Genomic DNA, 15,044 nt, shown 5'->3' with positions numbered 1-15,044 from the left:
CGCTGGCAGTGCTACGGTTAAATCTCCGTGTGTGTTTGTGAATGCTTCTGGGACACTGTGGTTTCTAATGCTGGTCTGTTGTTTGTCTAACTGACATCCGCATTGCTGTGTATCCTTTCAGTGGAATTAATAAGTGGCAGATAGCACTACCTTTCCTCTGTGGCCAGACTATCATGCAAAGTGGAGCCTTTGAAGGGAGCAGAAAACCAACTTACTACAGGACCGATTTATTCAGGTCTCTGCACTAAAGTGCAATCTCCAAAGAAAAACTGGCAGTGTTACAAAACTGGAAACACAGACCTTAGTTGTACCTTAATTGAACCTTCTTGCTTGTTAATTATTTAAAACCTTAACAGTTCCCTTTCAAGGAAAATGGCACAAAGCGCAATTGATAAATGAGCAAGTTTTTTCTGTTCTGGTTTCTCCAAAACCATACAATGTGTTCAGTCAACAGTTATAAAGGTTGCAGGTTGTAACGATCCCTGTATCTTATAAGGGATTGGTCAGAGAGCATACTGGCCTCTTTAAGAGATTGGTCAGTGAGAATGCTGACCCTGTGCTTGCTCTGCCCACTCAGCCTGTGTGGTTGTTGATCAGAGAGAGAGAGAGACAGCGTGTTTGCTGTACCAAATCTATTTATTTAAACAGAAACCTTCAGATATAAATCTCATTTAAAAGGTGTCCTGGCAGGGGAAGACGGCAAGACATATCATTATAAAATCAATGTCAAAAGTAGACAAAGCATTCTTACTGAGACATGGTGCAGGATTGGTTGGCACTGTGAATAATTCTGGTTTGTTTATCAGTGATGAAAAGGAGAAGGAAGGTGTACACACATTATTCACTTCTACATTTTAACTGGCTCTACTTCTCAAATTCTGAACGTCCCACAAGCCTAGGGGAAACGCTCTTCCAAAAATTGAGAAGTTCATCTCAAAGTGCAAGTCGTGTTTGCTTATTGTTGTTGGTGTTTTAGCGCTGTTAATATATAACACTCAGGGCAACATTAACAGAACTTTTACATTGATACATAATACACAAAGCTGACCCAATTCAAGTGCAATATCAGAGGTTGCATGAATATCTCATGCATAGAGCATGTGAGGGATCAATGGGTTCATTTCAGCAATTTTCTGTTTTGACTTTCAGAGTGATGTATAGAGCAGCTTTTGAGCCCTTTATACCCTGCCAGGATAATCTAGTACGGTTTTCTACATGTAGCTCATTGCTAAAATCCACACTATTCTAAATAAGGTCCATTCTTAGGAATACAGAGCTTTTTGAAACTAGCTTTTTTATCATTACTAGTTGTACATACAGTACAGGAGTAGCTGATTTGCACATATCCGTTTATAGTTAGGGTTGGTCTTGTTTTTAACACACTAGGGGATTTCTCAGGATGTCTTATGAGTTCTAATTGTAGAATGTTGTGCCTGCAGGATTGCCCCCTTGCCTGGGTGAACACCATGGTGTTTGACTATAAGGACCAGCTGAAGACTGGAGATGTCTCCTTGTATACCTGGCCATCTGTCCCAGGTACAAGATAGCACTAAGTAGCAATTCAACACAGCATGGACTGTGGGGATTTCAAAAGGTGTGCTCCTATCCAAAACGATTCTCTGGGGAGAAAAGTGTTAGAAGAACATAAGAGAAGTTTAATCAAGACTCGTCCCTTGTTAGCACACCACCCACCTCTACTAGGGGGGTTTAATTTAAAAGCACAGAATCTAGGTTTTTTATTTTAAGTGTTCCCAGTTCCTTCTACATCAGCTGGTAGGCTATTACTTGCATTTATAACTGGCTGTGTAAAAAAGTGCTTCCTACCTATGAAGGATGTTGTAGACATTTATTAGTAATAAAAAAGGGTGTAGCAATGAGCAGGCAGTTATCATACAGTAATTCCTTGTCCTCATCTTTAGAGGTTTTATATTGGACCCTTAAACTGAAGTGATAATTTCAGCTTCTGACGGTACTCTGTTTCGTTGGCAGATGATAAAGGTGATCTTCTGAACCCTATGGGTACTGTAGAGAGCAATCCCAACACAGACAGCACTGCGTCTCTCACGATACGCTTTGCCAACGTCAGACCGCACCCCATTTACTACCCCTCCTCCGATAAGGTATGTATGTCTAACGTAATGTTTTTATTAATATTGATAGCATGAGTCTCGCTGTTGATAACAAATGTATACTGTAGGCGTATTTCCTAATCGGTTACTATCATACTTGTGATCGGGTGGAATAGAAAATACATTTGGACATGCATTAAGTATCAATGTAGATCATAACTTTTGAGAATAACAAGAATAATAATATGCTTTCAATTTTATTTGTCCTGTTTCACTGTCTTCTAGATTTTTGAACTGGGCAGGAATGGGAAGCATGCGAGATCAACGGACGAGGAGGTCAGTGCTGCGCTACACAGAGCAGAGCATGCAGAGTGTGCTTAACAAAGAATTCGAACCCCTGGTCAGAGGGCCCTAGAGCTTGAGTTCTCACATTATTTTTAAACGCAGTCGCATTTCTAAGTAAACCTCTTCTGCGAGTGGATATTTAAAAATAATTTAATGTCACGTCTTTTTTAACACCCTTGATGAAGTGGGTGCTGTGCAATGCATTATTCTTGGAAATACCAGGCAGGACAAGATATAACAGATAAATACATAGGGTGCTTTTGTTTTTATCTGTGTTGTAGACGATCTTTAAACATTCATGTGTAAACTGCTTATCTTTTCTTCTTTGCTTTCTCCTCACGAATGTGGGCGACAGTTTGTGAATTTGTTTATTTTTTCTCCGATGCTGTTTAGATAAAGTTCAGTCGAACTTTAGCTTAAGGACCTGTAACGTCTGTCTTTCAAAGGTGTTGACGCTTATTAATAAATATCTTATATAGTAATATCTTATTATTAATAGCAGTCTAATATTGTTTATACCAGCTTGTATAAAACTATTATAGACGCGTTATTACTGCGACATTATTCCTTTAATATCTAAAATTATTCATCAATTACTATATTAGCTTCACATTAAAAACAACTTTGACATTTTGATTTCTTTTTGCTCTGATTTTCCACAGCAACGAAAACTGAGAGAAATTGTAGAAAATAAAAACTATACAGAGTTCTTTGAAGACGACAAAGAAATTCTGTGGAAGCTGCGCTATGAGGTCCGGGACCTGCACCCTGAGAATTTAGCCAAGCTCTTGCTGATCACGAAATGGAACAGGCACGAGGATGTGGCACAGGTACAGTATCTTCCAGGGATTGCATTTCAGTTCGAGAGCAGTCCTTCAGACCTGGTACAGCAGGAAGCCACAACTACTAATGCAATAGTCTTTGCAGCCATTGTTTGTTTGATCGAAACCACACAGACACACACATACAGAATCCTGCATGCCCAACGATAAGCTACAAAAAAGCCATATAAAACAAAAATTATGTCATTCATGTAACAACAAAGACATCCTCATAACCAGATTGCTGCAGCAACAGCAAAGTTTGAGTGGCATTGAAGAGCTGAAGGTTTGAGATGCCAGGTGCGCTTGGTTCATTTCATTAGCCCTACACAGAAAATCACCTCTCATGTGTTACTATGGGCTAAATTTAAAATGTGTCCGGGCATCAATCTTCAATAGCATAGATTCTTAGAAATTGTGTCATTTCCTTTTTAACAACGTGGCACCCAGTCTATTATAAAACAGAGCTGTCTTGCTGACAGTAGGGCAGGACTCTGATCAAAAACTGCATGAAAAAATCCATCCTCCCTTTTCACCATAAATAAATAAATAGATAATAGATAGATAGGTAGATAACATACATTAAAAACACCCTGTATTGAAACGCAAAGCTAAATTCAACATGGGGACATTTCAGATACTTGCACAGTGTCTGTGTAAGGTAAGGTGGTTGCCTCATTCAGATGAGTTTCAAAGTCTGGTTGAACACAATTGGTAAACTGTTAGCAACTAATACAGTACTGAAGACCTTTTGAGAGCCTATCAAACTCTGTATCCTTTACGGCAGTACAAAACTGTTTGGGGGGAGGGATAGTCCACAGCCCACAACATGCCACCTTCTTAATTAACAAGGAAAAATCTATATATATATCCCAGTTGTTTACAGAGCATTTCTTTGAAATATGTGCATTTGAAAACCACATTATCGCCCTTGCTGCCAGCCCTTGGTTACAAAAAGTTTCTCTCTTCAGGGGGGCAAAGTTCTGTCTGTATTCAAGCGACCTGCATAATGGGTTCCTATGTACATTTCTGATTCACTTGAGCTGTGAGCAGGTGTTCTAAACTGCCCAGGTAGATAATACAACTGCCTTTAACGGTGTTAATCAATAGCATATTCTGTGTGACGCTAAGGAAAGACATGTATAACATGGAGATTGTACTGAAAAAACACATTGAAATATATGCTCTGCGTCCTATACTGAGCAAACAGTATCTGCTTTGCAAGCAGCTGATTCACTTTTACCAGTACATCATAATATTTGCCTTTTCCTTTTTTGAATACAAAAATAAATAAATAAATAAATAATGATAATCTTATGTCTGTGTTGTTAAAATACAGAGAGCTGTTTGTTTTGTTAGCTCTGGCAGTCTGAAACGTCCCATCCTACAAATGCCATTGCTTTTTTAATCAGAGTGGATCTGCAATGCCTTTATGGGTTCCTGGGTAGCACAGTGGATGCTTTTTGGATATGTGGATATGAATGATGTAGTGGAATTTCTAGTTATGTTTCTGCACTGACTGTTCTAAAAGAGAATGCAGCAGGACAACCAGCCCCTCCTGACTAACGCTGCTGCTTCCCAGAAAGCTCAGCGTTACTCTCGGAAGCCTTATTCAGAGGAGGGCGGAGTCAGATCAGGGAGACTGATGTAACTAAAGGCAGCTCTGGAATGTGTTTGTTTGCTGGTAATTCATTTCATCACGTCGTTTCATTTAGTAGCGTGGTTGCTGACGCACTTTAGGAAGCCTGGCTTGGACCTTGCTTGTTTGAACCCAGATCTTTGCTATTAACCGTTAGCTGGCAAATAATCAAACTCAATAGATTTAGAAGATAAACGATATGCAGCTGTGCAAATCCGTATTGTAGTTTAGAACTGATATGATTTTAAATATATTGATATGATATGAGTTTAAATATGCTGTTTTTTTTATTGCAAGGGTACATTTTGGCAAATGCCTTTATCAGCGTAATTATACCAAAAGTTTGTCACCTCATTATTTATTTTAAAGAGGTTTCAAAGCTATGGAGTATTTTCTCTTTTTATTTTTATTCAACCTAGTTTTTATTCTTGACAATAATCTGTATGCTGTTGTGTCGCCTGTTTGTCACAGATGACCTGCCTTTTGCAAGATTGGCCCGATCTTTCTCCCTGGCATGCACTGGAGCTATTAGACTACAGCTTTCCTGACCGCAATGTCAGGTCCTTCACTGTCAGGTGTTTAAAAAAGCTAAGGTAAGGTGGCTCTTCACTCGTTCACAATGCTTAAAAAATTCATTTGAAAGTTTGTTCCAAGAAAAAAAAAAAATCTTCCAGCAGACTTGAGAGAGCGTGTTTGACACAGTTGCGATGTGCTTTAAAATGTGTGATTCCTTCTGGAATCATACATGTTAAATACATGCCATGCATGGAAACGACACAGCTGGAATCCTTCAGAGCAGTGATTCACAAACCCGGTCCTGAGGACCCCCTGTGTCTGCTGGTTTTCATTCCAACTGAGCTCTCAATTACTTCACTAGACCCTTCATTGAACTGATCATTTGCTAAATTAGACCTTTTTAATTGTTTTCAGCTTTTACAAGTTGCAGAGTTCAAGTTACTTATAAAATGTCATAGCTAACTTGAGCTATAAACAGTTAAAAAGGTCTAATTAAGCAAAGTATAATCAGTACTGACACTGTGCACTGACTGTGTGTACAGTGCTTCCCAATCAAAACACTGGAAATGATCTCATCTCAAAACTTTAAACCGGTTGTGGTCGTTTCTAATCTGGATTGTCATCTCAGTCAGTGTTTGAGGCTAACCTGTACTTTTCATTCAAGAGAATGGCTTTGCCACCAGAGGGCTGTGTGGGGTTTACTGTACAGAAGCCCCCCTTTTCGTTATGTTCTCCTCATTGCTTTCTCTCTTCCTCTCTGCAGAGACGATGAGCTGCTGCAGTATTTGCTGCAGCTGGTGCAGGTACTGAAATATGAATCCTATCTAGATTGTGATCTCACCAGTTTTCTACTGGAAAGAGCTCTGGCCAATAGGAAAATCGGACACTTCTTGTTTTGGCATCTCAGGTAAGGAACCAGCTTTGTTATTTTTGCATTTGGGGTGGTAACGGATCAAACGTACTGTAAAACACAGGAGAGCCAGCAAGCATTCTGCAATGTCCCCCCTTCTGCTGGAATTCCATTCGTGTACAGAGAATGGGTTGCCTCTCTAGCTGTTGCATTGTCACTTATTGCCGTTCCCTTTCAGGTCAGAAATGCACGTCCCGTCTGTGTCTTTGCGGTTCGGTCTCATTTTGGAAGCATATTGCCGCGGCAGTTCTCATCATATGAAATTGTTGATAAAGCAGGTAAGAAGACAGCGGCTGTTCTTCAAAAACAATACCCGATGTCTTTAGATATCAGCCCAGATGAGTTGTATATATATATATATATATATTTATTTACCGAGTGCTGTTTGTGTCTCTCTTCTTCCTTTAAGAACGAAGCTCTTAACAAAATGAAGTCTTTGAATGACTTTGTGAAATCCAGCTCGCTGAAAACGACACACATCCATACGAGGGACGTGATGCGCTTGTACATGAAGCAGGACACCTACATGGAAGCTCTGACTGACGTGGTGTCTCCTCTCAACCCAAACTTCATCCTCGCAGATATCTGGTACGCAGCCTTAGTGCTGGCATGTCATTAGCCACTGCGTGGTACCTACAGCACTGCCTCACTGCTTCCTATGTGTTTCCCCTTTCCTTTCATACGTTCCTTCTCCGGTTTCGGTTTCCCCACCCTTGACTCACCGGACGTAAGTTATAATGGCGTAACTCTCTGATCCTCATTGATTTGAAAACAGAATTACAGGGAGTTGATCTGATAGGTAATGGTGGTCAACGACATGTTTACTTCTTGGCAAATTCACCTTCTGTGCTGCCATCTAGTGAAAGTTCACAGAAGGAGGCTGTGTGGTCCAGTGGTTAAAGAAAGGGGCATGTAACCAGGAGGTCCCCGGTTCAAATCCCGGCTCACTCACTGTATGACCCTGAGCAAGTCACTTAACCTCCTTGTGCTCCGTCTTTCGGGTGAGACGTAGTTGTAAGTGACTCTGCTGTGTTAGAAAAGGGCGATTGTTTAATTACTGATTATGTTGGCCGGTTTCCTTCAATATCCAGGCAATCTGTTTTGGGAAGCTGTATTAATGAACCCCATCCCTGTTTTGATCAAAAGCGTGGCGAATGCTGAGAGAACGCAGAATCATTTTATATTCGTCGTTGATAAAGTTGCCTTTAGATTTACAAAATAAAACTCATGGCGAGGAGTTTGTAGGGGAGATACCACTGGTAATAAAATGATTAAATTCCTGGATCGTCTGGTCAACCAGTAATAAAAATGTATTCTCTTTGTCTACCAGTGCGGAGAAGTGCAAGTTTATGGATTCCAAGATGAAGCCCCTTTGGCTTGTCTACACTAACGAAAAAGTGCAAGGGGAACCGCTGGGAATAATTTTCAAGAACGGAGATGGTAAGAGCTCTCATCGAGCCTGGCTCTTGAAGCTAAATCAGCTGAGATGTTACTGTAGGTCATCTTCTGATACATATTTGATGCACAGTATGAGATATTCTGCAGCAGACAGGTGGGTAATATTATATTGAGACGCTGCACTTAATTGATTGAAACCTGTCATAATAACTTACTGGATACATTATTAATGCAGCCTATCCATTAGCCCAAATGATAACATCATTGCAAGTGCACGCCATCTCCAGTTAAGTAAAGACTGTAACAGCTTTAACGGCAGGGATAAAATTGAAGTTTCAAGTATTAAACGCAGCACAAACGCCACACGACTACAAATCTCAGTCATCACCAGTTAGCAGAAGCCATCTTCGGTACTGCTTTTTAAAGCATTCAGGAAACATGAATGCAGACTCATGCCTAGGACAGCATTGAGAAATCATTAGTGATGTTTTCTTTCTGTTCTAAGAAGCGGTTCCTGGAGACACACTGCAATGTAAACGGTTGCTTTCACTAACTTCTTGTATTTTGATTTATTTTAGATCTCCGTCAAGATATGTTGACTCTACAAATGATCCAGTTAATGGATGTCCTATGGAAACAAGAAGGACTGGATTTAAGGTGGGAGCTTCTTGAGTTTTAGGAGATAGAAAACGCAGCCAGGGACAGGATTCTTGAAAGCTTGCGTCCCAATATTGTGGAGGTGTCCGTAGCTATATCTTAAGAGCAGACGTCCAATCATGTTGAGCCTTGGTACTGACATTCCTGCTTACTCATTCCATAGGGTTTCATGGTGAATGGTTCTAACCTGTGATTGGTTTAGCTGTACCTTCAGAACTTTGAATACCAGTTAACCTACCTTGGGCATTCGTTACAAAAAACAGCCACCAATGACCTTCAGCTCCAGGGTACTGACTCTGCTCTTGAACTCTCATCACTTGCAGCTTCTCATCCCTTTGGTCTCTCAGGAGGGGGTGCTGTAAGCCGTGCATTGGGATGGATGGTAAAGCAGGAATAAGTTACTTTTCTGTATATTTATCTAATATAGAATGATTCCTTATGGATGCCTTTCCACTGGTAACAAGACGGGGCTGATTGAGGTGGTCAGTAATTCAGACACCATCGCCAACATCCAGCTGAACAAGAGCAACATGGCAGCCACTGCCGCTTTCAACAAGGACGCCCTGTTAAATTGGCTGAAAACCAAAAACCCTGGGTGAGTAGATCGGCCTGCCTTGCATCACGAGGCAGGATTCTGGATTCTGGACTCTTCTATAGGCAGCAGTGGTGTAGTCGAGCTGGAACGTGTGTAATAGACAAGCTAGGTCACATGACTCGCATTCCCACGCAGCAGTATGATTCAGTCAGTAGTCCTCTTGATGCAGTGAAAAGAGCATTAGGAACTTCTTCTTTTACGAAGGCTACTTCTTTAAGAAAGCTAGAAATGCTGACGAAGGCGACAGCAGCAGTGCGTCTGTTACGACTGTGGACACAAAAACAAACAAAGCCACTGGCACAGAGGGAGGCAAATAAAGTAAAGCATTCGGACACTGGAAATATTTGTAGAAATGAGTTAAATGCGTTACCTATTATACAAATAGAATGTGAATTTGTGGAATAATTCTTGTTTAAGGAAATCTATATTTTAGTGGCGTTGCGGTAACTTCAGATTTAGGACCACACCGCTGTTTAATGGTAGAATTGTACATCCTGTTTAACACTGGTCTTTATTTGCTGTCGTCATTAAGGAGAATTAGCTGAGATAATCCAGACAGACATCTAAAGGTCTGTTATACAATGGGCGGTTGGAAAGCATTAAGCCAATTTGAACTGCTTTTTAGTCCACAGCAGCAGTTCAAAATAGCCTCTAACTGGTCTGAATTGGACAAGTTGGTTTTACTATGAAGTAGTATTTATAGCTCTGTTTTAAGCACTGTCTCTGTGAGTGTGTGTGTGTGTGTGTGTGCGCGTGTGTGTGTGTGTATGTGTGTGTGTGTGTGTGTGTGTTCGAAGTCAGTTTAAGAAATGAGAACAGTTACGCTGGGTTTGCCTGAATTGGGTTAATAAAATGTTGGCAAGGGACAGCGCAGAAATAATGTCTTAATTTGGAGAAGCTGCTGCCTGCTGACCTTCCTTTCTTAAATAAATCTGTAAATATGATATTAAACATGAGCAGCTGGCTGGCATTTCTGTCTCGCTCACAGTGTCTGCTGTGCAGCGGAGACACGCTGGATCCTGGGGGGAAATCAGATGATGCTCTGAGATTACGCAGAGAACTCGAATTTCACTGCAACAAGAAATGAAATGTGACATTTCAACGGCACAGTGCCTCTTTGTTAGTTTAATGTTGGAGTTTTTAAGCAGAAATGTATGGAATGGCTATTTGTGGATAAAGCAAGGGTGACAGACTGATAAAGTCAATAGACCATTGTGAGTGGGGGCAGATGTGCTAATTCATGAATAACAGATGATGATCATGTTATAGGGCAGGGGGGTCCAATCACGGTCCTGGAGGGCTATTCCACTCCAGGTTTAACAGGTAAAATGATACAATGTCTGGATGGAGGTTGTATTGGTTCAATTAAATAACTTAGAACAGGGTTGGAACAAAGACCAGGAGTGGAAGGGTCCATTTTGGACTCCCTTGTTATAGGGTGTGAGAAGAAAAGCCAGATTTGGTTTATTTTTACCCACCAAATTTTCAAAATAAAACCCATTTCAATATTATAAGGTAAACATGAAGATCTCCATTGCTGGTAAAATATGGTTCAGAATGCAAGGTGATGCAGTGCAATTTCAAGTATTGTGTACGTTTTTTTGAATAGCTAAGCCAAAAGCAATTAAATCTAAAAACGGAAAGATAAAAGGATAGGATATCAACCTTGTAATGCCCATTTCTGTACAGCGCTTAGCCACCCATATATATCATTATTTTAAATCCAGCCTCACAAGACACAACTGTTCATAAGCAGTGCATTATGTGTTGTCAGGCAGGAAAAAACAATTGTGTTTCGTACAAGAAACGGAATCTAGTTGCATTTCAGAAATGCGTGGGCATTACAGAGTTAAATGCAGATCTTTCATACTCGATACAGGGAACATATTTTCCATGCATAGCCTAAAATGAACAAGGACCCCAGGGCAATAAGTGTAGCACAGTGCCATGCTTTATTACAATTAAGGCTCATAATATAAGTGTAAAAATGATAATTAAACTGGATCAATCACTGATGCACAAAACACTTAAACCTTTTCAGATTGGAGCCCAGCATGATGTTCTGTGTCCCTTAAGAGAGCGGTGTAGAACTACTACATATAAAAATGCATCCGGAGCAGTTTATTTCTGTTCTAAGTTTTACAATACTAGATAAAGGGCAGCTCCAGTCCAGATGAACCTTCATACTTACTGCATGCTGTTGGGCAGAGCAGAGAGGGCTTGGACTCAGGGAGTAAAACCTTCAGCTGACAAGTGAAGTTGCTTTTGTGTTTTTTATGTCAGAAGAGCACATCAGCAATTTGTAATGACCTAGATTTTGGCTGGGAAGTGCCAAAGCAAATCGTTTTTGTTGCCCACCGCTTGTTCCCCTGTAACAATGCAATCCTCATTTGGTTTACTTGGCGCAGTCTGTAGTGACACTGTATTTACTCGCACAGTAGTTCAGTAACACAGCTGTAACTGTGTGTATGTAATTGATCCAAGTTCCATTTGGAATTGCATAAAGCAGTTACTGCACCAGTAGCTGCAGAAGCAAGGGTAAGTCAGGTGGATGGAATGCTGTTCTTTGAACCCGTTGCCTGTGTTTTCTGTTGTACAGGGACGCACTGGATCAGGCCATTGAGGAATTCACTCTCTCCTGCGCTGGTTACTGTGTAGCTACTTACGTTCTGGGAATAGGAGACCGCCACAGTGACAATATAATGATCAGGGAAAACGGACAGGTATCATTTGTATAATTATTGGATTAATACTTTGTTTAATGAGCGAGTTCTCAAATAAATGTAGTGTGGTTATTACGCCACAAGAGGGCAGTATAACTTAAATGTGAGCCCTCGTTCATCTGATACCCTTTTCTGATGGGAGATACAATTTTCATCCTGATAGTTAACAGCTTTAGTCAAGTCACTCTTTAATGGTGCCACTATAAATGCTGTTTTGGAATGTTTAATAGTGCTAATGTAACAGGGGTGTGTGTGACTCGGTGAGCCAGACTATTTATACAGGGGTGTATGCTGATGGTGCAATTAGTTTTGTTTTTTTTTCCTCAGCTGTTCCACATTGACTTCGGCCACTTTCTTGGGAACTTCAAGAGCAAGTTTGGCATCAACAGGGAGCGGGTGCCGTTCATTTTGACGTACGACTTCGTTCATGTCATACAGCAAGGGAGAACCAACAACAGCGAGAAATTCGAGAGGTAAAATCATAGTTTGCAATTTGCCCTGCACTAAAAACAAGGTTTCTCTTATCTCAAATAAGAGAACAGATTTAAGAGCAGTTACAGTGTACAGCGGTATTTAACAGCACCTGTGTATATATTAACTATGTATTTAAATAGCTCCTGTTTTAATAGAGGTTATGGAACGCATGACTGCAGCTCATACAGTATTGTATTTGCATGCTAATCACGTGCTGTTTGCTCCTATTAGGTTCCGGGATTACTGTGAAGAGGCCTATAAGATTCTCTGCAGGAACGGGACTCTGTTTGTCAACCTGTTTGCGCTGACGAGGGCCGCTGGTCTGCCAGAGCTCAGCTGCTCCAAGGATATCCAGTACCTCAAGGTAAGGACATGTAATTGCTGTGTGGAGCACCTTTTATCTGACCAGCGAATACAGTATTAGATCTCGACGGGCTCCCATGTAAACCAGAGCTTGAATTCTTCCAACAGGTCATGGGTTAAAACCATGCAAAAATGGCATTCTTACACCTTGAAGCTTATACAGGGTTAACAGGAGACTCAATAAACGACAGGAATGGATTGCATAGGCATGATGACATCATACAGAGCTGATGTTTGGAGGTTGGGGCTTGCAGTGGTGGATCAGTCCCATTCTGCTGATCTGTCTTTGTATTAGTGCTGCACTATTGAGATGTGCCTGTGCTGGCCCTGTGGGCACAAAGTGAATATTCTGCAATACATTGCTCCCCCTGGTGGTGACTTTACTGCAGGAGCCCTAAAGAGTCTATTTGGACATGTAAAGTTTTTGGATGTTTTAATATTAATAATAATAATCTTTTGCAAAATATACTTTGCGGTCTGTTACCAGTAATTGTGGGTGTGGTGCATTCTTTGCTGCTTGTCTGTGCTATTTTACATTTTTCTTTAAGGCAAAGTAACATTAACCTACTGGGTAATTATTTGAATTACACTTCAATCGGTGAGAGACTGTACAGACACATCCCTGAGTGATGCAGATTCTTAGTATCCGATTTCTAATTCACCCCTTACCTTCTATTTTCTCTCCTCTCTAGGATTCTTTAGCCTTGGGGAAGACTGAAGAAGAAGCCCTTAAACATTTCAAAGTGAAATTTAATGAAGCACTCCGGGAAAGCTGGAAAACCAAAGTGAACTGGATGGCTCATAATGTAGCCAAAGATAACAGATAAACCAGAAAATGAACCATTCTTGGAAAACACAATCCTGCCATTTTTCTTTCACTCAAGGAGTTCAGCTCTCGCGTGCAGCTGAAGAGTTATTGAGAAACGATGTAGAAAATCACTGCTTTTCACCACTAAAAACAGCAAAACACAACTTCAGAAGAACGTTTACACATGCAATATATATATATATATATTTTGTAAGGATGTGTATTTAATGTGTATGTTTTGTATGTTATTTCTTAGCAGTCACAGTGAAGGAGGAGTATGTGAAATAGTCTTTTTGAAACAAAGCGGTACGTCAGAATATCATGGGAGTATTAGCCTCGTACTGTAAAGCGTAACATTTTAAAACACGTATTGTGTTAATATTGTTTGCATCCATGAAGGATGAAGCCAGTTTAAATGGATATTGGTTTGTAATGTGAAGTTTAAAATGCTGCCTTGAGTAGGCAGAGTTCTTTTAAGGCAGTGCACTTTGTTTTTAGTAATCTATTTTCATTTTTGCAATTGCTACACCGAAAAAAAAAAAAAACCAAAAAAAAAAAAAAACTCATACTTCTAGCACTTAATTACTTTGATAGGTTTTACCAAATTCATTATTCAATGTGCCTAAATTAATTTTTGGAAGATTTGCTATTTATTTGTAAGTTTATGCAACAAATATATGTATGCTGTAAGAAATGCTTCTTATTAAATGTGATCCTGTGCTAGAACTTAGTTAACCATTTAAAGTTATAGCAGGAACTGTAAAATAGTTTTGTTTTTCCCTTCCTTAGTTGCGTTTAAATTGGCATCTTTTGTTCACTGTTTACCTATTCCACTTGCTCATTCACATTGTGTTTCAATCTTGTAATATTCTATTGCTAGAGCGAACATGGTGAAGAGACCTCGGCTACAAAGGATGAACACTTTAAATGTTTTAGTTATTTGAGCCAAATGGTGTAGCCATTGCAATCGCCTATGTACAAGTGCAATACGAGTTACTGTATATTCATCACAAAGACTTGAATAGAAACATGGCAAGATATGTACTGTTCGAATAGCCTTATCGAAGGCAGCCATTCAACACGTGGACCTTCACTCTTGTAAATGAAGTACGTGCCTTTGTTTATACCAGGTACGAAAGCCATTTAAAAAGGGCTGGGTAATGGACTCGAGATGAACATTCCCCATTGCACTAGACCCAGCCTTCATTGAAGAAGCTTGTTTGATTTGAACTCCTGATGACAACAAATGCAATTAATAATCTTTAATTATTGCAGTGTTTGTATGTGTGTGTAATATTAAAAAAAAAAAAAAATCTAGTTCTTGCTCTGTATTCAATATATTTAGATTGTTCCCCTTTAGTTTCCACAACACTGAAAATGGTTTGAGATATACCAGCAGTGGAATTAGCAGCTGAGGATTTACAAAAACGTAGGCACTCCCTCCTTAGAAGGCTTCATTAAAGCAGATAATAATGAAACAAGGGTCTGCCGACTGTTTCCAACTTTGACTTGTGTACAGGGCATGCTGCCGATTCAATGGCTGATCACAGAGGTCCTGCACAATGCATTTCCATCTGTCTTACTATAAAAAAAAAAGGCAACTCAAGCTTGTACAAAGGCAAATGGCTGTAACTGTTGATCATTAAAAACAACCAGTCTTGCCTTTCAGGTTTTTTTCTATATATAAAGTGTGAATATATATATATATATATATATATATATATAT

The 15,044-nt window shown here is 40.0% G+C and overlaps 1 protein-coding gene across 3 annotated transcripts in view; it reads left to right on the top strand.

Moving 5' to 3' along the window:
* LOC131701842 (phosphatidylinositol 4,5-bisphosphate 3-kinase catalytic subunit delta isoform-like) overlaps window positions 1-14,112 on the top strand; it is a 65,635-nt gene extending 51,523 nt beyond the window's left edge. For all 3 annotated transcript variants that reach the window (XM_059002235.1, XM_059002233.1, XM_059002234.1), the window contains 15 exons: window positions 1,440-1,536; window positions 1,990-2,120; window positions 2,355-2,405; window positions 3,077-3,244; window positions 5,346-5,467; window positions 6,154-6,297; window positions 6,479-6,578; window positions 6,710-6,888; window positions 7,631-7,740; window positions 8,277-8,355; window positions 8,783-8,950; window positions 11,550-11,673; window positions 12,001-12,146; window positions 12,379-12,511; window positions 13,203-14,112. In XM_059002235.1, the coding sequence (XP_058858218.1) occupies window positions 1,440-1,536; window positions 1,990-2,120; window positions 2,355-2,405; window positions 3,077-3,244; window positions 5,346-5,467; window positions 6,154-6,297; window positions 6,479-6,578; window positions 6,710-6,888; window positions 7,631-7,740; window positions 8,277-8,355; window positions 8,783-8,950; window positions 11,550-11,673; window positions 12,001-12,146; window positions 12,379-12,511; window positions 13,203-13,337 (1,887 nt within the window). In that variant the 3' untranslated portion in view covers window positions 13,338-14,112. The remainder of the gene's footprint in view (window positions 1-1,439; window positions 1,537-1,989; window positions 2,121-2,354; window positions 2,406-3,076; window positions 3,245-5,345; window positions 5,468-6,153; window positions 6,298-6,478; window positions 6,579-6,709; window positions 6,889-7,630; window positions 7,741-8,276; window positions 8,356-8,782; window positions 8,951-11,549; window positions 11,674-12,000; window positions 12,147-12,378; window positions 12,512-13,202) is intronic.
* Window positions 14,113-15,044: the final 932 nt, after the last annotated feature.

The sequence above is a fragment of the Acipenser ruthenus genome, chromosome 27 (genome assembly GCF_902713425.1).
Source record: "Acipenser ruthenus chromosome 27, fAciRut3.2 maternal haplotype, whole genome shotgun sequence".
In the NCBI taxonomy this organism is placed as follows: Eukaryota; Metazoa; Chordata; class Actinopteri; order Acipenseriformes; family Acipenseridae; genus Acipenser; species Acipenser ruthenus.
The sequence above is the reverse complement of the archived record's forward strand: the minus strand, read 5'-3'. Positions and strand labels throughout refer to the sequence as shown.